Consider the following 22,627-nt stretch of genomic DNA (forward strand, 5'->3'; position numbering starts at 1 on the left):
TATCAATCAGTCAATCAAGCCTCCTAAAGAACGAGGGCAAAAGCCAGTTATCACCCTATCGGCCCAGTACTTCAATAGTTTCTAGAATAACGGCTTTTTTTTATTTATGCGGGTATTATTTGCACGATTCAACTATAGCGCTATCTGCTAAAGTCGCTTTCACTTGGAATCAACTGCGAGTAGTGTATTGCACCAAAAAAATAGCAAAAATGTTGATCTATTTGTTCTAATGCATTTCGGTGGTCCCCTCACTCTCGCTTTTCTGATTACCGAAGGAACCGCGGACGTTTTTTTTTTCAAACATTTTTGTCTGTCATGCTCTTTAAGCTACGAACACACGCATTATTCTCCACTCGTGCATCGCGCACAGGCCCGGCCCCCAAGTCGACACCGGCTGACGCGAGGGCGAAATGAAACAATGAGAGGCAAGTGGCGACGCAAAGCGGAGAACGGTGGCGACAGCTTGCGCGCGCTCCCCCTTCTCGGGCGCGTGTCCCTCCCTAATCGGCGCGTGCCTTATTGGTTTCATTTCGACCGGAACACGCGCAGCGCGGAGTCGGCTGTTTCTTGAGCGACAACTCCTGCACAGCGGTGGCGCCAGCAGCAGAGGCTTGTTCCCCCTGCGACGCGAGCCCCTCGCCAAAGTGCCTCTTTTGCAACGGTGCCCCGACGCGCTGTGCTGCTCAGGAATGTTTTTCTTTCCAGCCTCTATCCACATTCGCTTTTTCGTTTTTATTTTTTTTTTGGGGGGGGGGGGGGCGATCTTAACCGCTCTGCGAAGTTCCTGCGCTGCTGCGGCCGTCATTTCGACGTTCTGCCCCGTCTGACTCACTGCGGCTGGCGCGTATTGTAACTATACTGCGTACGGACTGGCGCTGCTCACAATGGGATCGAGGGAGCAGCGGCCCGACACAGTGCGAAGCGTTCAGACTGCGTATGTGAGACCGCAACTTGCTCAATCCATAGGAAGCGGAGGCGAATATAGGCAGTGGAATTACGCCATGCAACGAAGTCGGTTAACCTGTCGCAGTTTAGCGTTTAATTTTTGGCTAACGCTGCCCTCGAATTTTAAACGCAGTTTAATATTATTATTATTATTATTATTATTATTATTATTATTATTATTATTATTATTATTATTATTATTATTATTATTATTATTATTATTATTATTATTATTATTATTATTATTATTATTATTATTAACTCTAGTAACCACTGCATGCCTCGCCAAGTGACCGACGCTCTACGAAGGCCGATACGTGCCGTTTCAAATTGACAAGCAAATGAAGTATAATGGTGGTTCGTTTTTAGGTGAAGCTGCTACGGGGGCCAATCGATATGACTTAATGACTGTCCGGGCTGCTCGAAATGACACGTACAGCGGGGGGCGGTGCCTGCACAGTCATGGATTCAAATCTTAATGTAGAATGCACATCATGACGCGCACTTGGCATTATTGCGTGAGCGAACACACGGTAGAAGCCACACTCGACGCTGTGAAAATTGAGAATGTGCGTGCCCCGTTCACACGTCACTGTTGTATAGTGAGCCACAACCATCTATAGTCTCGGCTGCGTTGTCCAGTAAGATATTGCGAAATATAGACTGATACTGCATACATGCAGCCGCCTTTCGTTATTGCGGGCAAATTGTGGAGGAAAATGTACACTGATACCTGCTGCTTATTTAGTCTACGTAAATCTTCTCACTTCGACTACATCTCTTGAATGCATACTTCTGTTAATTTTTTTCTTTTCTGAACACACCGTGTGCTTGAGGAGCGCCAGGTATATACGAAAGTCAAGGCTCGTTCCGAGTTTTCTAGCTAAAGCTCGCTTATATAAGACGGGACGAGCAGACGCGGACACAAGAAGAAAGTCAAACACCACTAACGCCGTGTTTTCGCGCCCTGTCTCTCATAATCAATACTTATCAACTAGCTCATCCCTCTGTTATTTTAAGCTTGCTATATCAATAACTAGTCAGTCCTCTCCTGAAAGCAGGGATATACGCATCTCTAAATGTTTCCGACCAACACGCAGAATTTCTGAGAACCGACGCCTTCGCCAGTTTCGGCACACACGGTCAGCCGCCCGGGTCACAGGTCCGCGCCACAGAGCTCCGACGAGACCGAGGTCGAACCACTGGCGGAGAATCAATCGTGGCTGTCAGCGTAATTACTTACCTCCGGGGAGCCATGAAGTGGTTCTCGCAGCGCGAGATTGATCGGCGCGGGGCGGCCTAGGAGAGCCCATCTTGCGCGGATTAAGCCCTCCCCCCGCGAAAGCCAGCTGTAGGCGGGTTCGGGGTAGGAAGCACGTTTGTAATCCCGACAGCACAGCCGATGCCAGAAAAACTCGCTCTGGCGCGCTTTGGTCCCGAGCCGTGATCCACCCGCGATGATCTCCCCTCGCGCGTCATAGCGCCCCCCTCGTTATTCCAGCAGCGTCCCCCGTAGAGCGGGCCTTCCTTGTTTCAATGTTCAGCAAGCTGGAAAGTTAATATGGGGGCTCAGCTGAAACTGGACGGAGCATCGCTACACTTGTCTCACAACGGGAATTCCATGCGGGAAAAGGGGACGGAGCTGGCCAGGCATTTCGAAGTGGGATTTTGGGACGGGTTGCATGCAGGATGCCTTTCTCTTCTTTTTTCTCTTTTTTTACCCGATTTTCACCGGAGGCTTACGCACGTTTAAAGGTCGTACGACGTATGACACCAGTCGGGCGTGATTCCCGAGGATTTCCTTTACGCCCCAATTTGTTTTCATAAGCGTTGTGGGTGAGCTAGCTCCAATATGGCTGCGCGCGCCGAAGCAAACTTTTTTTTTTTCGTCTGTATGCGTTATGTTGCAGTGCCAGGTACATGACCTAGCTTAGCCTGCGCTTGAGACTTCAAAACGCCGGCCACAAGCCTGTTGTTATCATTATCATCATCACCCTATATATGTTCTTAAAAACAGAGGTTTCTCCCAACTATAGCCTACCTATAGTGCGAGCTGGTTCCATTTTATAGCTGCAAACTTCTTTATTACGTCGCTCTGCTTAGCCCTTGGCAGTCCTCGGCTACGTTTACCATATTTTGGTATCTATCTATTCACTACGTCGCCCTAAGTGACCACCGGTTATCTGTATTACGCATTACGTGACGTGCTCGGGTTCACTTCTAAATGTTGTCTATATCGAATGTCGTCCGTACCCATGTTTGTCCTCTGGTCCACTGCGCTCTGTTCTTCTTTCAAAGCTATGTGAATCATTTTTCGTTCCATCGCAAGCTCCGTTGTTCTGAACAACTTCTCGAGTTTCTTTTTTTATGGTCCTAGTTTTCGTGTCATACACGTCTGATAATGATAATAATGACTTTGTATAAGCAGAAGACAGACCCGTTATTGAGGGGCTTGGGACGTGTTGCATAAAAATTGTGCACATATAACAAGGCGTCCAAGTTGTTCAATACTGGTCCCGTAGTGCAAAACAGCCAATTTTCAAACTTAAGTGCGTGCTAAAGGAGAGGCTCCTTATGACGAGGCCTCAGTCAGTGGACTCCTCGTCAGTTTCGACGACCCCCGATTTTTTTAACGCGCGCCTGAATTGATGCAAGTGGACGTTCTTGCGTTTCGCTCCCACGAAAATGCGACCACCGTGCCTGAAAATCGACAATAATATCTGACATTTAATGTCCCAAAACTACGATACTATTATGCGAGACGCCCTAGGCTCCGGTAATTTCTAACATCTGGTGTTCCTACACGTGCGCCCTGGAATGGCACAGAATATGGGTCTCGTACCATTTCGCCCCCATCGAAAGGCGACCACCACGGCCGGAATTGAACTCGCGGCCTTCGGTTCAGAAGCAGAGCATCGTAACGGCTACACCAGCGAGGTGGACTCGTTGGTGTAGTAGGCACTCCAAATCCGAATGTTCTTTTTTTCTTTTCTTCATGACATTACCGCTAAATTCTGTGAGGTCTCATTGTAGCTTCTCAGCATCAGCGTTGCCCCGCCGCGGTGGTCTAGTGGCTAAGGTACTCGGCTGCTGACCCGCAGGGTGCAGGTTCGAATCCCGGCTGCGGCGGCTGCATTTCCGATGGAGGCGGAAATGTTGTAGGCCCGTGTGCTCAAATTTGGGTGTACGTTAAAAAACCCCAGGTGGTCAAAATTTCCGGAGCCCTCCACTACGGCGTCTCTCATAATCATATCGTGGTTTTGGGACGTTAAACCCCACAAATCAATCAGCATCAGCGTTGTTAATGAAAAACCTGTCGTTAGGGGACGCACTGTGGGTGTGGTAAAACGGGTAGTCATGTATAGGCTGCCTAGGGTGTAGGAGTTAAGCATAACGAGCGAGAAAGTTGGAGTGGTAGTAGTGTATACCTAGTATCCATACTCTGTTTTGTAACTTCCTAAAACACTACATTACCTTGCAATTACCACGCGGTAAACTACCGTAATGCGCATATTCACCCCGCTTTCAGACAGTCAAAAAGAACTGTTAATAAACGCAGCATAAACTAAATAGTCGGAACACCCGCATATGTGGTAACTTTTGCGACATTGGGGACACAGTCAGCTGTATCAAAGAATGAGGCGCAGAAATACTTTATATCCTTAAGAGCTCTTATGGCTGATTATCTAGTTTGTAGGAAAGTCATATCAAAGTCTCTCTTTGATCGGGTGCACATTCGATCCTTGCAGCATTTCGATGAGAGGGAAATGCTTAGGACACCCGTGTATTCAGCTGCAAGTACGCGGCAAAAGTAATTCGGTTCTTCCACTATACGACGTATGCCTCATAACAAATAATGCATAGTAAAGGTTCATTTGGTTTAAGAACAAACCAAATGAGTTTTTAATTGAATTGCACAACTAGATTAACAGAAATAAAGCCAAATAATGCGAAGTCATTCGCAGTCATTGAACGTGATCGCCCGCTGTCGCATAGCTGTGCTTCGTTCGTCGTTTATGATATACACGCGTGAAGTTAACACCATGAATGCATTCAGCGTTGAACGCGTTGCGTCCCCGCAAATTTGAAACTGCCGCATAATAACGACTTCGGCGAACACGCTCGAATTATCGTCTCACGCCGTGGTTGGTAGAAGAATTTTGAAAATGCTCGAGGAACAATGTTTGCCCCGGCTTGCAGCGACAAAGTTCCGAGAATGTGACGACCGAAACGCGCCACGTTCGCCTTTTTTTTTTTTTTTCTTTCATGGCTTCGAGTTGAGCATAGCTTCGCCAGCGGGGATCCGACAGAAGCAGTCGGCGGGCGATGAATGGTCGGAGACCGCGCAGGAATGACGTTCTGTCCACCGCTGATAACAAACGGGCACGCCGCGAACGAGGGGATACCGGCGGGGTTATGGCGAAGCTGCCGGGGGAAGCGGGAAAGGAAAAAAAAAAAAAGTCAGACTTGCAAATTGCCCGCGCGCACCGTTGGGCGTGTTCGAGTGGGTGAGCCTGCTCGGGAAACGTTACACGAAACGGGAGGAGATGCGCCCGTCCTCCTCCTCCCTAGCCGGAAAATGATCGTTTTGCTTCCCCGCATTAAAACAACGGGAAAGGGGGAGCGCGTCGAGAACGTTTCGGGAAAGGAGGCTCTCGGGAAGGTGGCTACTCTGCACAAGACAACGGGAAAGGGGGAAGGAGAAGACGGCGGCGGCAAGAGGTCGGCCGTCATCTGGACCGACCGGGATTCGTCCATGCGGCACGCTGGCTTTAGCCGGCGAGTCGTGTCTGTTGCCCGGGCGCTCGGTGGCACGCCGGAAAAAGATTCAGTTGCGCGGAATAAATCGGGCATATTCCGCTCCGGCGGTCACCGCAGGCGCTCGCACAATGTACGCGGCCGCTCCCGGGACTAGGTATTTCTTTAGGCGCAACGCTTGGAAAATAGCGGCATACTCAAGAGAAAAGACACTGAGACCGATTGCTCATAGCGCGTGTGAGCCATGTACCGTAGAAGTAAACCAACTACGTCCCGTGTTTTAATATATTATCGGTTGAAAGCAATGAGCACGCCAAAAATACCTAAATCTTCACATATATTCCACCGGCACTAGCGCAAAAAGCAAGTCGACAATGCGTTTTTTTACACACATTTATCTACTTTGTTGCAAAGCATCAGAACCACGCAATGACTGGAAGATATCACGTTGTCGAAGAGCGAGCGAGGGTCACAGCTTTACGTTCATTTAAAATGCACAGGTAGATGAACAAGCATGCAAGAAGTAATGACTTTCACTATAGATTTTAATATTGCACTCGCCATACAAATTCAGGTAACAGAACCACCCGAAAACATGGCTGTCTTAAACAATCAAACGTTCGCGAGATATGTCACCCATAGGCTCTGTGTTCATTACGTCGTTGTTGTCTACAGGAATCGGACGTAATGACGCACAGAGTGTAAGAAGTGTGAGAGAGAATACAGAAAGTAAACGTGGATTTCGGAGAGAATGATTGAGAGAGGTGGAGTGGAATACAGGGAAAGATAATCACGCTGTTCAGTTTGCTACCCTGCACGTGGAGAGGGGAATGAAGTGGTAAAATAGAGAGGGAAAACAAGAGTGGTCGCAGTTCACAACACAATCATGGAGCGCCGTTTTTCAGACGAGTTTATGTTTCATCCCTGCATTCTGGGAAGATACACAATAAATGGAAATACAGTGCATAAAGAAGTAAACTTTTTTTACCCGCAGAGCCACTACTCAGTGAAGGGTGCTGGTGCATCCATTGGCCTCGGCACAGACAACGTGGTTTCCATACCCGTCGACAAGTGGTGAGTCCACATTTTCTACCACTTACATATTCCTCTCTAAAGTCGTCTATAACTGCGAAACCATGTGGACTCTTTCACATCTTCTTTTGTCGCATTTGAATGATTTTGTTGGGTTCCTTCTGTAGTTACACATTTATTTACTTTTCGCGGAAAAAGCTTAGCACGTATAGGAGCCATGGACTCAGTGACGTAGACAAACGATCTCTTAACTATTAACCACGTATTTTTTTAAAAAAAGCCAATATATCAACACGAGCAGTCTGTGTTGAGCACGTGAAAAGCGATTCATGAGTTACAATAAAAACAGATGAGAAGCTTCACGTGGAATTCAACTATGCGTCTCCTTAACCACTCAATACTGGTTTGAAATATGTTGAATCTTGTATAGCATCAGGTTTTAACACATTCTTGTGCAGAGAGTAAATGCATTGGTATTAATAGCTGAAGTGGATGATGTTCATCTCAGAGCATTGGTTTGTTATGGTGCCAAATTGCGCATTATTGTTTAGCCAGCTGGTATTAAATGATAAATAATAGGGAACTAACATCATACTGGGCTTGTTCATTCATGGACTCTGCAGGTCAATGGACTGATTTATGCCGTGTTTGACACTGCATGACCATATTGCCACCGCTTTTATCGACATGATGTCATACAGCTTGAGGAGCTCTGTATGACTTGAGAATAAAGTTGCCGCTTCGCGGGAGCTTTTGCAGTCACAGTAGAACAAGATAGAACTGGCGAAATACCACAAGTCGCTTGTAATATAAATAGGTCTAGGCAAATAGTCTCACAAATGTGACACAATCTGAGCTTGCCTTGATACGAATTTAAGGCTTCCGAAATATTGAAGTATTTGAAACGCGCGAGAAGTCTTTGGAAAGATGGCTTCGCAGCAATACTATGCATTATGCTGCGAAACCACCTTATCAGGGGAATTCTGCACTATCTCGAAATCACACCTCAAGGTTACGTGTTTGAATTACCTGCAACTTGATTAGCATTATTTTTAATTTTTAAAGGCTGTTCCAAAAACTTGATTGGCTAAGTGCAGAAAATGTTAAAGCTTAACTAATTTGGGCACTTATTACTTGCATCCTACTACTTTTCTCATTTACTTACCATTCATTTCAAACCAAATGAATGACATTTACTCAAGCCTTGTTCTTACCAATAATATATTGGGAAGTTAGGAGGATTGTGATAAAAACGCTTAGTTGTGTTTATATTCGGTAATATAGATTATTAGAAGTGTTAGAAATTAATTTACCAAATAGGTGTCAACTTATAAACGCACATTTACTGCAACAATGTTACAGCGCATTGAAATCGTCGGGTAAACCATGTCGCCCGAATCACTTACGAAGATAAGTGAACTGAGAGAGACCATACAATAATCTTGTATAGATCTGTTTTGCTGAAAAGGTTGTTTCGTTTACTGCACTCAGTTTCTCAGTCTGTCGGCTAGACAGCATCAGCTCGACTTGCAACACTCGCGAACTTATCAAATAGCTGCCCCCCCCCCTCCGAAAAAAAAATTAGGGGTGCTGTACCAGGTTGAGAAATAGTGACATTGTCGGCAACGCTGGCAATGCTGCCTTCGTAATTACGCCATCAGCGGTGTCGGGTGCTTTACCACATAGACCATTGTGTGCGTGTGCGTAATACCTCACCCCGTTCCCAGTGTCACGGATCCATGACGCACCTGTGTTTTGCTTATCGCAAGAAAAAAAGTGTTTCTTTGCAAACACGTGGTATCATTTCCGACTCAAAAAGTAACGAGATAACCACTCCCGACATAGTATCGCGATATAATTAGTGGATCCTAAAATTATTTCACAACCTTGATGCAGGTACATATCTCATATGTATACCGATACAGATACTCGGCATTATTTCGGAGATATTATCACCATACTTTTAGCGTTACTAAATGTAATAGTAATGTTATGTCATTACTTAGAGGCCAGCTGTAAATAATGACAGAAGTTAATCGTCTTTTAAGGTATTTCGGAAAGTAATCGGTAATACAGCAGGAATAACTTTACACTTTCTGCCAAAATAACGCTGATGGCGCAAATGCTGTGCAGCCGGTGCCACGAGGGAGCCGAGCTAATCGGCAGGCGAGGCGCCCATTGTCGCGGGCTAATATGGCGTGCGCCCGATAACGCTTGACAGAACGGCTAATTATTTGCCCGCGCGCACAACGATGGATGAGCCTTGGGGCGCTCTCCCAATTCGCTGCACAACGCCAGCAATCAACTCGCCACGTGTAACCGGCGCGCCATGTGTTTGTGTACGTGTGTGTGCTCCTCCAGATTCCCCAGAGATGGTGTGGCACGTGCATAAGCTATCGTTGTTACGTGTGCGTTAAATGTGCTTTCGTTTTAATCATTGTCACCAACGCCGATACCTAGGATGCTGTTCTTTCGCGCTCACTCTAGTGGCATTAGTTACTTTTGTTCATCGTTCGCCAAGAAGGAGTTGCAATACCGTCAAGGAAGCCTCCTGTTTGCAGTCTACAACAAAATAGTAGTCAATAGATTACGGCAATATAGCAATGAAAGACGTCAGAATACTCGGAGTTAATAGCACAAATCATCACATACAATAAATGTACTTGTTGACTTATGTATACAAAAATTGAAATAGATGCCACGTGTATGAGTCAATGGAGATGTGGCAATTGACACGTTATGTAAACAGAAATAACGCATCTCAAGGAACACGGGGTCAGTGTAGCTAATAATTAGAGACAAACAAATGCTCGCAACGTGTGTAAAATACCAGTGAAATACATAACATGCAACGAAAAACTCGGAAACTTGTAAGAAGTTTAGAAAAGAAAGATAAACAATATAAGCGATGATGCAGATACTTGCAGAGATACCTTTTTAGATGTCTCTCACGGCACGAAATAGCAAGCTCTTTGGCGTGAACATCGAAGCAGTGCACGGTATTATGGACGAGTGAGATACTTTCGGAGAAGGAAACTTGCGTACATTCGTCGCTGGGAGGCTGCTTATCCCACATCCGGAGGAGCGCGGCTCGCCATAAGCCGACAACGGCAGATTGGACGGAAGCCGGGAACACGCGGACGCACCGATCTGGTGCCTCGAGCAGTGATTCATCGTTATTAAAAGTTAGCCACCGCGATGGTGCGGGAAAAAGGGGAACCGCTTCGCGCGTCACTGCTTCGACAAATCGGCAGCAGCCTTCCGGCTATTGTCTGCAAGCAGGGGATTTTCCCCTTTGCTTTAACCTCGATCACCTGGTTGCGCATTGCCAGTTGAATTGTTGTTGTTGTTGTTGTTGTTGTTGTTGTTGTTGTTGTTGTTGTTGTTGTTGTTGTTGTTGTTGTTGTTGTTGTTGTTGTTGTTGTTGTTGTTGTTGTTGTTGTTGTTGTTGTTGTTGTTGTTGTTGTTGTTGTTCGAGAAACGCTCGTTCAAGGCACCCGCAAGATCGACTTCCTTGCTCGGAGTTTACGCCATGTCCTACTGCTAGACGGCGCTCGTCGCTACATGTTACCGCCAGGGGAAGAGGCTACGTTATGGCGCCTCATGACGTCCACCGAATCAGCCAATGACCGTGTCCTCCCCTCCATTGACGTAGTCGAGCCGTCGCTTGCGTAGTTTTCCGAGAGAAGAGCGAGTAACTTCTCTTTCTGTGAGACGCAATCGTAAATTCCCTGCCGCGTGCAATGGTGTATGTTAAACTCACGTGTTTACACGAACCCCGACTACCGGATCGGAAGTGTTTCCTGACATGTTCAAAAAGTGTTGCAGAGCCCCTTTAATTGAAATGGGTGTTTTTCTATCGACCGACGAGTGATGCATTCTCGCAGCGGACGCATGAAGGTGGACGTGCTGGAGAAGGAGATCCAGGCGTCCAAGGCCCGAGGTCACGTGCCTTTCTTTGTCAACTGCACTGCCGGCTCGACGGTGATCGGCGCCTTCGACCCCATTCACCCGATCGCCGACATCTGCCAGCGGCACGGGCTTTGGCTTCACGTGGACGTTAGTGCGATTTCCCTTCCTCATCACACGACTGCTGATTGCACGAACAAGGCCAGAAGAAGTTTGGCTCTTGACCTGCCCTTGCAGCGTCTCTGTTTGTGTTTCCCTGCAGGCTGCCTGGGGTGGAGGTTGCCTCCTCTCTAAAAAACACCGCCACCTCTTGGACGGCGTTGAACGGTGAGCGCTACTGCCATAAACGCCTCAACCGTATCTTGTTAACGCTGCCAAATTCTGACCGTCGGCCCGTCAACCATCTACAGAACCACAATAAATCAACTTACCACAGAGAACAGCATTTCTAAACGCACATTTCGTGTGATCGACGGAAATGTGAATCACTCTCAGTCAGTAACAACTAGAGATTCGTTCCTTTTAACAAGGAAATTATTTGTACATTGACGTAATTGTTAGAAAAGACCAATATGACGATAAGCGTTTTTTTTGGAAACCTACAATCAGAAAGAGAGAGAGAGAGACTCTTTATTAGAAAGAATGAGATTTTGCTGGTGTTTATATATCATTGGCAAATCTTTCAACTAGAATGCCCACCATCAGACTACGCATTACATTCGGACAGCCGAAAGGAAGCGAAGGCGACGAAATTAGCGACCGTCATTACCACCACTCCACGCACATACAGAGATCAGAGGCAAGCTTCCACTGGTGGTCTCTACGCGGCGAAGGCCTACGCGCCACCGCTGTGTTGAGGTCATTGATTAAGCACAATGCACACAATACTCACCGGATTGACAACCCATCAGCTCGACGCGCCGTGCAAGTTCTTGATACCTTGGCGCCAGTCCCCTCGAGCCTTCATTAATATCATTTCAGACGATTCGAAATAGGATAGTCCAATTCGAGCAGTCCTTGAACAGTTTGTGAGCTGGCTACGCGCAGGGAAAGCTGGCGTGTTCACGCGCATATTATTACTTCTCCTTATTTTACTTTATTGTTTTTATTCCCCTTTACTTCCCGGTACTTTCACGCACTTGAAACTAGACCAGTCTGTTGAAGCATCATCCTAAACGTGCCTATCAAGATAAAACAACGCTTTGCGGTGAAGTTACAGATTACCGAAGGAGCACTATCCGGAACATCTGGCAATGAACGAACGTGTCACGCTTCGCTTGCTAATTCTACGAAGAACTATTCAGAAGCCATGCATAAACAGAGAAAAGCCTAAAACCAATACTATCCTTAGTCTCACTATAATTAAATCAGACATCCCAAAGCTTTATTTTTATGTCATACTCCTACAGCTTTTCTCCTGTTGATAGCTACTTATAATCATGGCACTCGCGAGCTCAAATCAGCTTTCATCTCGTTCGTAGATCCGACTCGGTGACATGGAATCCTCACAAGCTGATGGGAACGCACTTACAGTGCTCCACGATACATCTTAAAGAGGACGTAAGTGGTTGACGAGTGAATGCTTTCCCTTGGCGTGCGTGACGTGCTGGTGCATCTCGCAGGGCCTGCTTCTCAGCTGCAACCAGATGTGCGCCGAGTACCTGTTCCAACAGGACAAGCATTACGACGTGTCCTACGACACAGGCGATAAGGTGCCGCAGTGCGGGCGCCACAACGATATATTCAAGCTGTGGCTCATGTGGAGGGCCAAGGTAGGCGTACGGTGCTCTCGATCCGTTGGTGGAGCTATTGCTTGCTCTTTCTTCTCATCTTGTTCACTTTATTTTTATCATTTCATTTCATTGCCTTAAAGACTCCGTTTAGGAGTATTAAATAAGGAGTGGTTAACATAATCGTACAACAAAAGCAGGTGTTATGGTGTGATACATGTTGGTAACATGACCAGAATTTGGTATGACTCCTTGTGGCAGCAGCATGGTGTCTACTTTTGCACCTTCTCCCTGTAAGCTAGCCAATCGGTTGCATTCTGGCTAACCTCCCTGTTTTTCTTTTGTCTTTCTCTCTAAACAAATGTTCAACTCATTGGAAACCAGGGTGTGATGAAAGACGATGAGAAACACAAAACTCGCTATTCGACTTTCATTATGTACCGATCCGAGGGTATTTTGCCGTGCTCTCAATTTCAAGCCAGGAACGATGACACAGAAAGACAAGGAGAGGGCTATACAAAGCGCGCTCCAGCGAAAATTTAATACAAAAGTAAACGGCACTGGTAGAAACAAGGTGAAAGGTAAAAGCATTAGTCAAACGTTGAAGTCTGGAAAGCCGACAAAAACGTGTGATCATTAAGAACAAGAAAGCCTATGGAACGGCAGAATACATTCGTCTCCTTGGTTGTGCCCTACACCGTGACCTTATGAAGACGTCGCGAAAGATTGTCATTATGATGGTGATTTGCGTTCTCTGAGAAAGAACATCCTGGGCAATATTTTCATCTGCTTCGATATCGAATGACTCGACACGGTACATATGGTTACGATATGTAAAATTCAAGTAAAAATATTATATACGAATGTGGCACGATGACATATGCGTGACATCCCTTGATGCAACTTTTCGTTAATTACATATGTATGAGCAATGGTTGAAATATTATTATTTATGACTTTTTTAATCAAAAAGGGTATGGTATAAATAGATTGTTACGCTCAGTAAAAGTGCTCGTTGTGTGACTTGAAAACACCTCGTCTTTGTTCCAGGGGACAGTGGGTTTCGAACGACAAATAGACCACCTTTTTGACATGTCCAAGTAAGTTTACTTTCAAATAGCAGCAGTGCTGCTCGGTAACTGATTCGTGACGTTCTGGCGTCTAATATTTCCTCGTAAACGAGTGCCGTTCAATTCAAGCGCACGTCGGAAGAGCTCCACTGGAAGCTCTTCCGATGCTGCTCTTCTTATCCTCATGAATGCGTCCTGCTGCACAGCTCCTCCTCAACGTATAACGCACGCGTCGCACATTTATTATTTCGCTCAGCTATTAATAGAACTTGCAACTTGGCAAAGAAATTAGTGTGGGTCATGACGGAGGTTTAACGAGACACAGAAAATTCGCCGTTTTTTAGGCAAGAATTTGTCCATGAGAATGACTTTTTTTTTTGTCAAAATTGAAACAAGTATGTCAGTAAATTCTCGTGCCATGCACAAGCTTCGCAGGATCATTTCTTTTTTGACTATGCAAATGTGTAGTCGGGAGAATAACAGACGTGCAATACTCGTTAAACCTGTGAACGAAGCAGTTCCAGAAATGCCACTCGTCACGTTCGTCGTGTCGTGCCTTTTTCACACACAGTGTTTTCAGCGCATGTTCAATCGATTCTCAAAGGCAAGAGCTGCTTGTCGCTTTGATTTCCAAAACGTATAAGCACGAACCTGAAGCAATTCCTTGTGTTCCAGCTACCTCGTGCAAAAGATCAAGGATAGGCCAGACATGTTCCATCTACTATTGGAGGTGAGATTTGCTTTCACGGCAACTTTCACGCATTGGCTTAATTGCCTAACTTTCTTGGTATTGACCAGGTACCAAAATATTTTTCGTTTTTTTTATCATGTTATACCTGAAAGTGTCCCCTTTCGGGTGGTTAACGTGATTGACGAGCTACTATAAAGTATCGCTGCCTGATCGTGCTTGGTGAAAAAAAGTGCATACAGTAGAAAGCAGACACTGGGGCGAGCAGCTCAGCCAAATGTTGCAGTCGGGCGCGGCAAGCGGAAATAATTAGCGCATCGCGAAGTGGACACTTTCTCACGCGCGCTCATTTCACACAGAGACTCGTCTTCACTCACTGCTTGCTATATACGTCACCATACTATTGACCGATTGTGTTTGTGTGTGTGTGTGTGTGTGTGTGTGTGTGTGTGTGTGTGTGTGTGTGTGTGTGTGTGTGTGTGTGTGTGTGTGTGCGTGCGTGCGCGTGCGTGTGTGTGTGCGTGTGTGTGTATGTGCGTGTGTGTGTGCGTGTGTGTGTGTGTGCGCGCGCGCCACGTCACAGATACCGTTTGAATCTTTGATGAAAACATTGCTCATTACTTTGTGTGCAGTCGTCAAATTATGCAGGTGCATACCGCTCGTGCATCGTATTCACTTGAAACAGTAATACTACGCATCCCACTTTTTTTATGCAAGCAAAATGCCGCCTTTCTTCCTTCGCAGCCGGAGCTAGTGAACGTGTGCTTCTGGTACATTCCCAAGAGGCTTCGCGGCAAGCCCCACAGCAAGGAGAAGGAGCAGGAGCTGGGAGTGGTAAGTGGACGCTCGCCGTCTGCGCACATCTATTGTGCAATTCAAAAAATGATTTGCGCACGTGTGTTATCTTTATTATGGGACATGTATTAAATATTTCAAAACTATTTAAATACAAGTTTTTGGAATGCAAGGAGAAGGAAGAAATGTTCACAAACTCCACTATCTCAGACCACTGCTTCATCTTTGTTTAACCCGAGCCGACCATTGGTTTGACAGGTCGCGCATTTCCTATGGTCTAATTTCGAGTCAGTACTAACCCTAATAGCAACTAATGCTACTTACTAATACTACAAATAGCAACAACGCCTGAAAATAAATATGTGCTTTCCATGGCGAGATGTAACACATTAAGGGGATGCCTCATTAGGAATTTCGATAGATTCTGAATGACAAGGCTATCAGGTGTATGCAAAATTTTTAAACAAACAAAAAGAAAACGTCAGGCCTGCGTGGCACGCGCAGCACAGTCACAGCGAGAGCTGGAAGAACGTCCTTTCAGAGCCTTTTCTAAACACTCTTTGGGTAACTGCTGCCACTTGTTGGCTATCTCACTACGCCTTAAATAAACATAGTGTCTGCGAGAGCTTTAAATAAAAAAATTCAGGAGTTCCTATAGAAAGAAAAAGCAATGCTTTAAAGAAATGACCCATGGGCCGCATTTTGTGGCAGAAGACGGGAGAACCATAGGGGCCGTATGCGCTGCACACAAATTGAGTCGAGTATTTTGTTCTGAACTTTGTTGGCGTACCATTGCAGCTTCCCCATTCAGAGTCTTTCTATTGATTCATCTGGTTAAGCCTTCTATACCATCTGTTTATTAAGCACTAATTATGCAAGAGTCGCTTTTTGTAAATGTGCGCATGGTTCATCTGAAACAAAGGATAGACGGCAGGGTCAATCGTGCATAACACAACTAACTGAATATCAGCATGACGTATATAATGGCGCTTGACCATAACAACATTGTTGATTGTTTCTCAATTTCCGCAACACATTTGATACGGTTCCACATAATCTTTTAGACATTAAACTTCTTTGTTTAAATATTAACGGTAAGTTGCGAATCTGGCTCTCGAATTACCCAAGTGGTCGTGAACAGTGTGTTGTTCTGAATTCTAAATAGCCTTCATATGTAAACGTGACTTCAGGCGTGCCACAAGACAGCGTTTTGGGTCCGCTTTTATTCTTTGTTTACATAAATGGTACAGTATATGACATAAAATATTGCATAAAACTATTCGCAGATGATTCCGCCATGTACCGTCCTATTACTTGAGTCGCAGACGCTGAATCATTACAAGATGGCTTAAACACAGTAGCACGTTGGTGCTCCACATAGCGTATGTACTTAAATATCTCGAAGTGCAACGACGTGTGCTTTGCAAAAAGCATTTCAGAAATTCAGCACACATACAGTATCTATGGCTGGGCAGTCAAAAAAGTGCCAGAGTGTAACTCCTACTCCTACTTAGGAGTTTACTTAACGGGATCAATCATTGAAACAGACTCATAGAGAAAATTATCTCAAAGGCTTGCAGAATGTTTTTTTTTTTATTCGCCAAAAGTGTCATTGTGCCGCAAAAGTACATGTACAATCAATACTTGACTGTGACTGTGTTATCTGGGACCCGACTTGAAAATATTTTGCAGAAACAATAGAAAAGGTTCAAAAACAGGCAGCCAGATTCATCAGCAATAACTACGACCCAATCGCAAGTATCTCAGAAATGAAGGCCACATTAGGCTGGGAAACTCTGCAGTCTAGAAGACGGAAACTTCCATTAAAACTTTTGCATAGTATTTATTATAACCAAACAGGAATCGCTAAGCCGAAATATCTGTTAGCACCAACATATAGCTCTAAGAGACGCCAACACTCACATAAGATAAAAGAATACTCATTCAAAACCACTAGTTTTGTCAACACCATTTTTTAAACAATTAGAGAGTGGAATGAACTTCCAGAAGATATCGCAAACGTGAAGGACAACGGTGCTTTTTTTTTTTTCATCGTTGTGATATTATGACATGTATTGCACCTTTGTACTTGTTTGCTATGTGTCAAATTGTTTCAAAGATTTGTTTACGTACTACGATTGCTATATGTTGTTATTTTATTTTTATTGTGGTGTTGTGAACTATTACAGAAATTTCATTAACTGTACTGGCTTTTGTACATACACCCCCTGCAGCAATGCCACTGTGGTGTTGCAGGAACTGTGTAAATAAATAAAATAAAGAAAAAGCAACGTTACTCAAGTTACTATTGCTTTGCTAACCGTATTATTAGCCTTTTTTTATTAGATAAGAACACAGAAGTGGTTTCTTTGGCTAAGCCATTAAGGAGAAGCTCAGCAGGCTGGTGTTGCCGAGTTGTGATATAGGTAAATAATGTGAAACGCCGAGATGAGTTTGCTGACGTGGTTAGGTACAACAGAAGTAGTATCGACACCATATCAACTTCTAGTTCGTTGTCAAGGCAGTATGCACGACAAAATGAACGAGTCTTACGGCGAGATAAGCACTAAGCTTACAATGTCGTCATCGGTCCCTCCCACTGCGGCTAATTGTTGCAAAATCGTTGTGCATGCTGCTGCGACACAGTTTCCGCGGGAGTTGAATGCCAGCTGATCTCTTCAAGTCGGGTCTTCCCCTTCTGTCGCGGGTATTTTCCTCTCCTATACTACACAGCTGAAAGTGGTTGCTACGGTAGTTCTTAATGCCGGCATCCGTTCCGGTGGGAGAGATCACGTGCTTTCCGGGTACGGTTTATGCGGACGCCTTATGTGCGCGTGGTTATCTAGTACCTAGCCAAGTACCTAGCCAGTACCTAGCCAAGCAACGCTTCAGCGGTCGTTATGAACTTACGAAAACAAGACGTCAGGAGGCATACAAGCAAGATGGTGCTTCACTGGGCGTACTCATGCAGATCCTTATATGCAGCCGTACATGAACTGCATTCATCAAGTCCATAACAAAATCGCTTTCCTTTTGTGAATGATACCATAGTTTCATGTCTAATATTACAATAGGGCTCATCCTGTTTTGTGTGTTCATTAATTTGGACATCCTCTCACCCTGTCACGTGGCCGTCATGTACCCTACTGTTCCACGCAGGTGACAGCGCAGCTGAAGGCGCGGATGATGAACACCGGAACGCTTATGATCACCTACCAGCCAATATGGGACAAACCGAACTTCTTCAGGAACATCGTCTCCAACGCAGGCGTGCGACGGGAAGACATCGACTTCCTCGTCGACGAGCTAGACCGCCTAGGTCACGACCTGTAGGACCTCCGTCTTCCCCATGGCCTCCGGCGTTACGGAACCTAAAGGTCACGCGGGTTAGCAGACATGGTAGTCGACCCGATGGGAAACACCCGTGCCGAGTTTCTTTTTTTTTTCCTTGTACAGAAGACGCTCTCGTCTGATGGCGATGCTCTTGTTGCCCGGTGACAATGTTGGCCAAGGCATAGTTCGTTGTGCAAAGCATATTCGAGGACAAATCTGCTCGTCCTTTTGTTTTACGATAGTTGTTGATCTTGAAATTGAATTTCAACACCAATCTTGTTAATGCCGAGAACAATATATATATATATATATATATATATATATATATATATATATATATATATATATATATATATATATATATATATATTCTCGCAAGGCAATGTGTGTCAACATGAAAAACGAAAGTGATCATGTTGTAGAGTGTCAAGTCACCACACTGCGTGTTTTGAGAGTACGGTGGAAGGTTCGGGAATCCAACTGAAACGTTCTTGTTGTGTGTGTTACGTTGTAACCGCTGTGATTGGTTGCGGTCAGCGTTTCGTAATTTATAGTGTGTGGCTTCGCTGCTGGACTATGATGATTACTGCTCCAGTGCCTATTTACTTGGCGCTCATATTTATCAGAGTTCCGGAATAGTGGTGGTTGGGTGACAGTACCTGCCAGCGTCACTTATTATAGGTTATATTGCATAACGCATGGTTCAACATAGATAAAAGTATAGTTCTGCTACACACGTTATCAGTTACGTGCTCAGCTCCACTAAGCGGACAAAGTGTACGATGTCCTGCACCATGTTGATTTGGAGACAGCTGGTGTTAGAGGTATTTTCGTAGCCAGGCAAATATGTTTGGTTAGGCTTACTCAATTGATTAACGTCTTCCCCAGTATAAAACTATATATATCGAAAATGAAATAAGCAACTGACGTATGCACATTCTTCTGTGCAACGTCCACAACCAAATTCAGTCGCTTTGGTTGATGTTAGCTACCAGACAAGAGAGAAACATCTGCACAGTGCAACATTCAGTGCACGTTTATGCTGCATTTATAGTCTTATGATGCCGACTTTTACAATGACCTTTTTCAGTACATTTATGTTCTAGGAGCCGCACTACAAACCAATTTTCTTGTAGACTTTATTTATTTTATCTACTTTGTCAAAACTACATCGCATATTACGTCACACGGCAACAATAAGCTACGTGTTCATGCGAAAAAGTGCATACCTAATTACAAATTGTGGTACTAAGTCTGCTCCCCAAAAGAAGCTTAGAGCAATGAACAATGATATGGTGATCTAATGCAATATTCGTAGCGTAACAGCACAGCGATCAAAGTTCAGGACAAAATTATTCTCCCATGACAGTGAGAAAAAAAGAAAAGTTTACCAACTTTTGTGACTTTGTACTTTATTATTTTTCTCCTACAGAGCAACAGAAAATTCTTGATATCTAGTTGGCTTGAGCAGTCTTTAGTGAGAAGACCTGTCCAGTATTCAGTGAAAAGCGGAAGCGAACTTGTCGCACGTCGGTTGGCCATGTCTTTATAAAACGATCAGCAGAGCCTCCATCGTTTCCGATTCTTGGCGAGTCAGAAAACATGGCGGGCACGGAAGGATATTCTTGACGTAATATTTCTCTGAAGGAAAGATACGAATAGAAATAAATTCGCTGTTGTTGTGTTGGCCACTCGTTAGATAGAAGTATATATATATATACATACATAGATACCTGTATATCGTGTTTCTGTTGACCTATAGCGCCGATGCGTGTTTCAAATCATATTGCATCGCGGTAGGCGACATAGCAGAGCAGTCTTTTACTATCGTCGTTACTGTTGTTAATTATCCGTTCGCGTACGAGCGATAAGCGGATCGAGTGCACGGTCGATCAGCTCAAACAGGCGGCCACCAGTTCGGCGAATCGGCAACCGCTTTGCGACGTGCCAAAACAGCAAAATCCCAAGTCTTCCAGGAGCAGGTCGTGGGAGCCCCCTTGCGGGCGGGCCAGCTAGGCCTAACTGCGCAGTGTCAGCTAAGCCTAAATACGCCATCTTTGACCCGGGCCTTTCCAACGCGCGCCATTCGGGCGCTGTGTGTGTGTGTGTGCGTAGATGCGTTCCGCCTGGTACGTCTGGACGGACGCTATAGTCAGACGGCAGAAAGAGCAGAGTTATTTCACGTTGAACGTCTAAAGAGTCTATCTGATCTCCGTTGTTTCACTGTTGAACGTGAGGCCGTATATAAGAACTTCCACTACTGTCACGTGATATGTCACAGCTCGATGAAAATTGCCCCAAGTCTCATTCTGAACGAAGCGAGCAGTGCTTTCACATGCGGTTCATACCCGCGGTGCACAACTAGAAGCCATAGTAAAGTTGTAGTCTGCCTTTCTTTACACATGTTCATTTTGATACCATAGGGACACAGGTGCTACTATTCTTTGTAAAATGATGCTCCTTTCCCGGTTTGCAACTTTGCTGAAGAATTCATGGATACATTTGACAGTAGACTTTCATTGGACTCCGCTACTCTGCACGGCTATTGAAACCAATTAGGCCAACGATCTGTGAAAGAACACACATCGTGCCACCTCCTTCTCGGTCCCGTCAAATAAGCACTCGCGGGCACACGACTATTTGAGAAACATAAGCAGCGAGATTTCTAGCCTATTTTTCTTAGTTTCATCCATCGAATGTATTAAAGGCGCTTCTACCGGCTTTCACATTGACTTTCTGCCATAAGGCGGCACATAATGACATTGTGGTCTCTTGACTTCCCACCTTTTTGTTGATATCCACTCGTTCGAACAAAATCGCATCACGTTCGAATCATGCTCATTTCCAAAATTGTGAAAGTGATACGATTCGCCATCCAAACGCGCTGATGGGATGCGTGAAGCCTTACCGTTATACTGCAAATGCCACCCCCAGAGCTTCTTACGAGGGGCGCCATCCGGGTGTGTGAACGGTCAACGCCTTGAAACTAGACTGGTGCTTTCAGCGGCGGTCCCCTCTCTTTTCTTTTTTTACTGCAAAAGTACTCATCTTTTATTTCATCACCGTAATGGTTTTCTGCGTAATAGTTGCGCGCTGCCTCATCAGTTGTCTTTTTCTGCGACAGCAGTTGTAACTCGTTGACGGCATCAGTTGAAAGCATATATAGTCACACAAACTACTTCAAACTTGTCCCGTACGGTTAGTGCATTATCGCTGAAGTTCTTCAAGCTCACCCGAGGCAGCGTGTCAAGGATATCTGTCATTTTTTCCCTCGTTTAACAGACTGATACCGAGTCTCCTAGACGTGCGTTGCTGCAAAGTATACTGCATTCGCCATTCATTTGTGTTGCACTCATGACAGACAAGAGGCCACCACACTAGTAAAAAGTTCTAATGCGGCCATCAAGACATGCCTGTCGCACTCAATCCTCCCGGTGTACATATCCGCCACTCTTTCACGTCCCGTATCGTGATTATCGGTGTCGTCTGTGCTGTTGAAAAGTGGCTCGCTTCCTCTGGCTCTTGGGATTCAGTGAGGTGAATCGCTACATCGGAGTTCATACATCTCGTATTCAGGAAGATAATTCAGGATGTATTCAGGATGAGAATACATGGCAGTCTTGTAGTAACACCCTGTTCGTACGCCTGAGTATAACCGTTCGATTTCGTCACTGACCCGGTGTCTGCTCGAAGCTTCGCGCGTTCCACTAACCGGACATTTGGTCGGCTCATTGACGTCATTGAAACTGACCCTCGTCGTTTAGGAGCGGCGCCTCCGCCTACCTTTTTAAGCACCGTACTTTATGTGAGTCGGATGCGTTGATGCGGATAGTGAAGCATAGTGCCACCTATGCACCTGTGTGACGACAGTGTATAGCCGAAGGGCTTCTCCAGTCCCGCCACACGGTCATCAGCCGTCGCACTTTCACGAGGGCGGATTCCGGAGAGCGCAGCCAATCGGAATTCGTCTTTCGCCATCGTAGCAACAGCAAAGATTACACGCACTCCCAGTCCTCTTTAACCCTTTGAGACGCCATATATACACTTGTGTACACCACTCGTTTTCGTTATTTGCATCAAGTAGAGGCTAAAAAAAAGCAAGATTTATCGTAAACTAGATGATTTGAACCTGCTGCATGATTATTTTGTCTTCATTTAACCTAATTTCGCAGTCTACTGATACATGTGATCACTTTTCTGAAGGCACTACAACGTTCGACGAGTCGTGCCACGTGCCGCTTCCTGCAAGCAATGTGAAAAGCAGATATTTGGCTTGCTGACAATTAATATAAGGAAAAATACGTGCACTATATTTCTAGCCTGAGATTACGCTCTGTTTATTCCAAAAGTAAGCATCAATGACTTCG

At 45.2% G+C, this 22,627-nt stretch overlaps 1 protein-coding gene across 1 annotated transcript in view; it reads left to right on the plus strand.

Moving 5' to 3' along the window:
• The window catches only part of Gad1 (glutamate decarboxylase), a 75,998-nt gene extending 57,537 nt beyond the window's left edge, over positions 1 to 18,461 (plus strand). Inside the window, exons 6-14 of the mRNA XM_037422218.2 lie at positions 6,698 to 6,777; positions 10,623 to 10,794; positions 10,907 to 10,971; positions 12,126 to 12,204; positions 12,267 to 12,416; positions 13,425 to 13,474; positions 14,120 to 14,174; positions 14,877 to 14,966; positions 18,087 to 18,461. Coding sequence (XP_037278115.2) covers positions 6,698 to 6,777; positions 10,623 to 10,794; positions 10,907 to 10,971; positions 12,126 to 12,204; positions 12,267 to 12,416; positions 13,425 to 13,474; positions 14,120 to 14,174; positions 14,877 to 14,966; positions 18,087 to 18,260 — 915 coding nt within the window. The 3' untranslated portion in view covers positions 18,261 to 18,461. The remainder of the gene's footprint in view (positions 1 to 6,697; positions 6,778 to 10,622; positions 10,795 to 10,906; positions 10,972 to 12,125; positions 12,205 to 12,266; positions 12,417 to 13,424; positions 13,475 to 14,119; positions 14,175 to 14,876; positions 14,967 to 18,086) is intronic.
• Positions 18,462 to 22,627: the final 4,166 nt, after the last annotated feature.

The sequence above is a fragment of the Rhipicephalus microplus genome, chromosome 4 (genome assembly GCF_043290135.1).
Source record: "Rhipicephalus microplus isolate Deutch F79 chromosome 4, USDA_Rmic, whole genome shotgun sequence".
Classification (NCBI taxonomy): domain Eukaryota; kingdom Metazoa; phylum Arthropoda; class Arachnida; order Ixodida; family Ixodidae; genus Rhipicephalus; species Rhipicephalus microplus.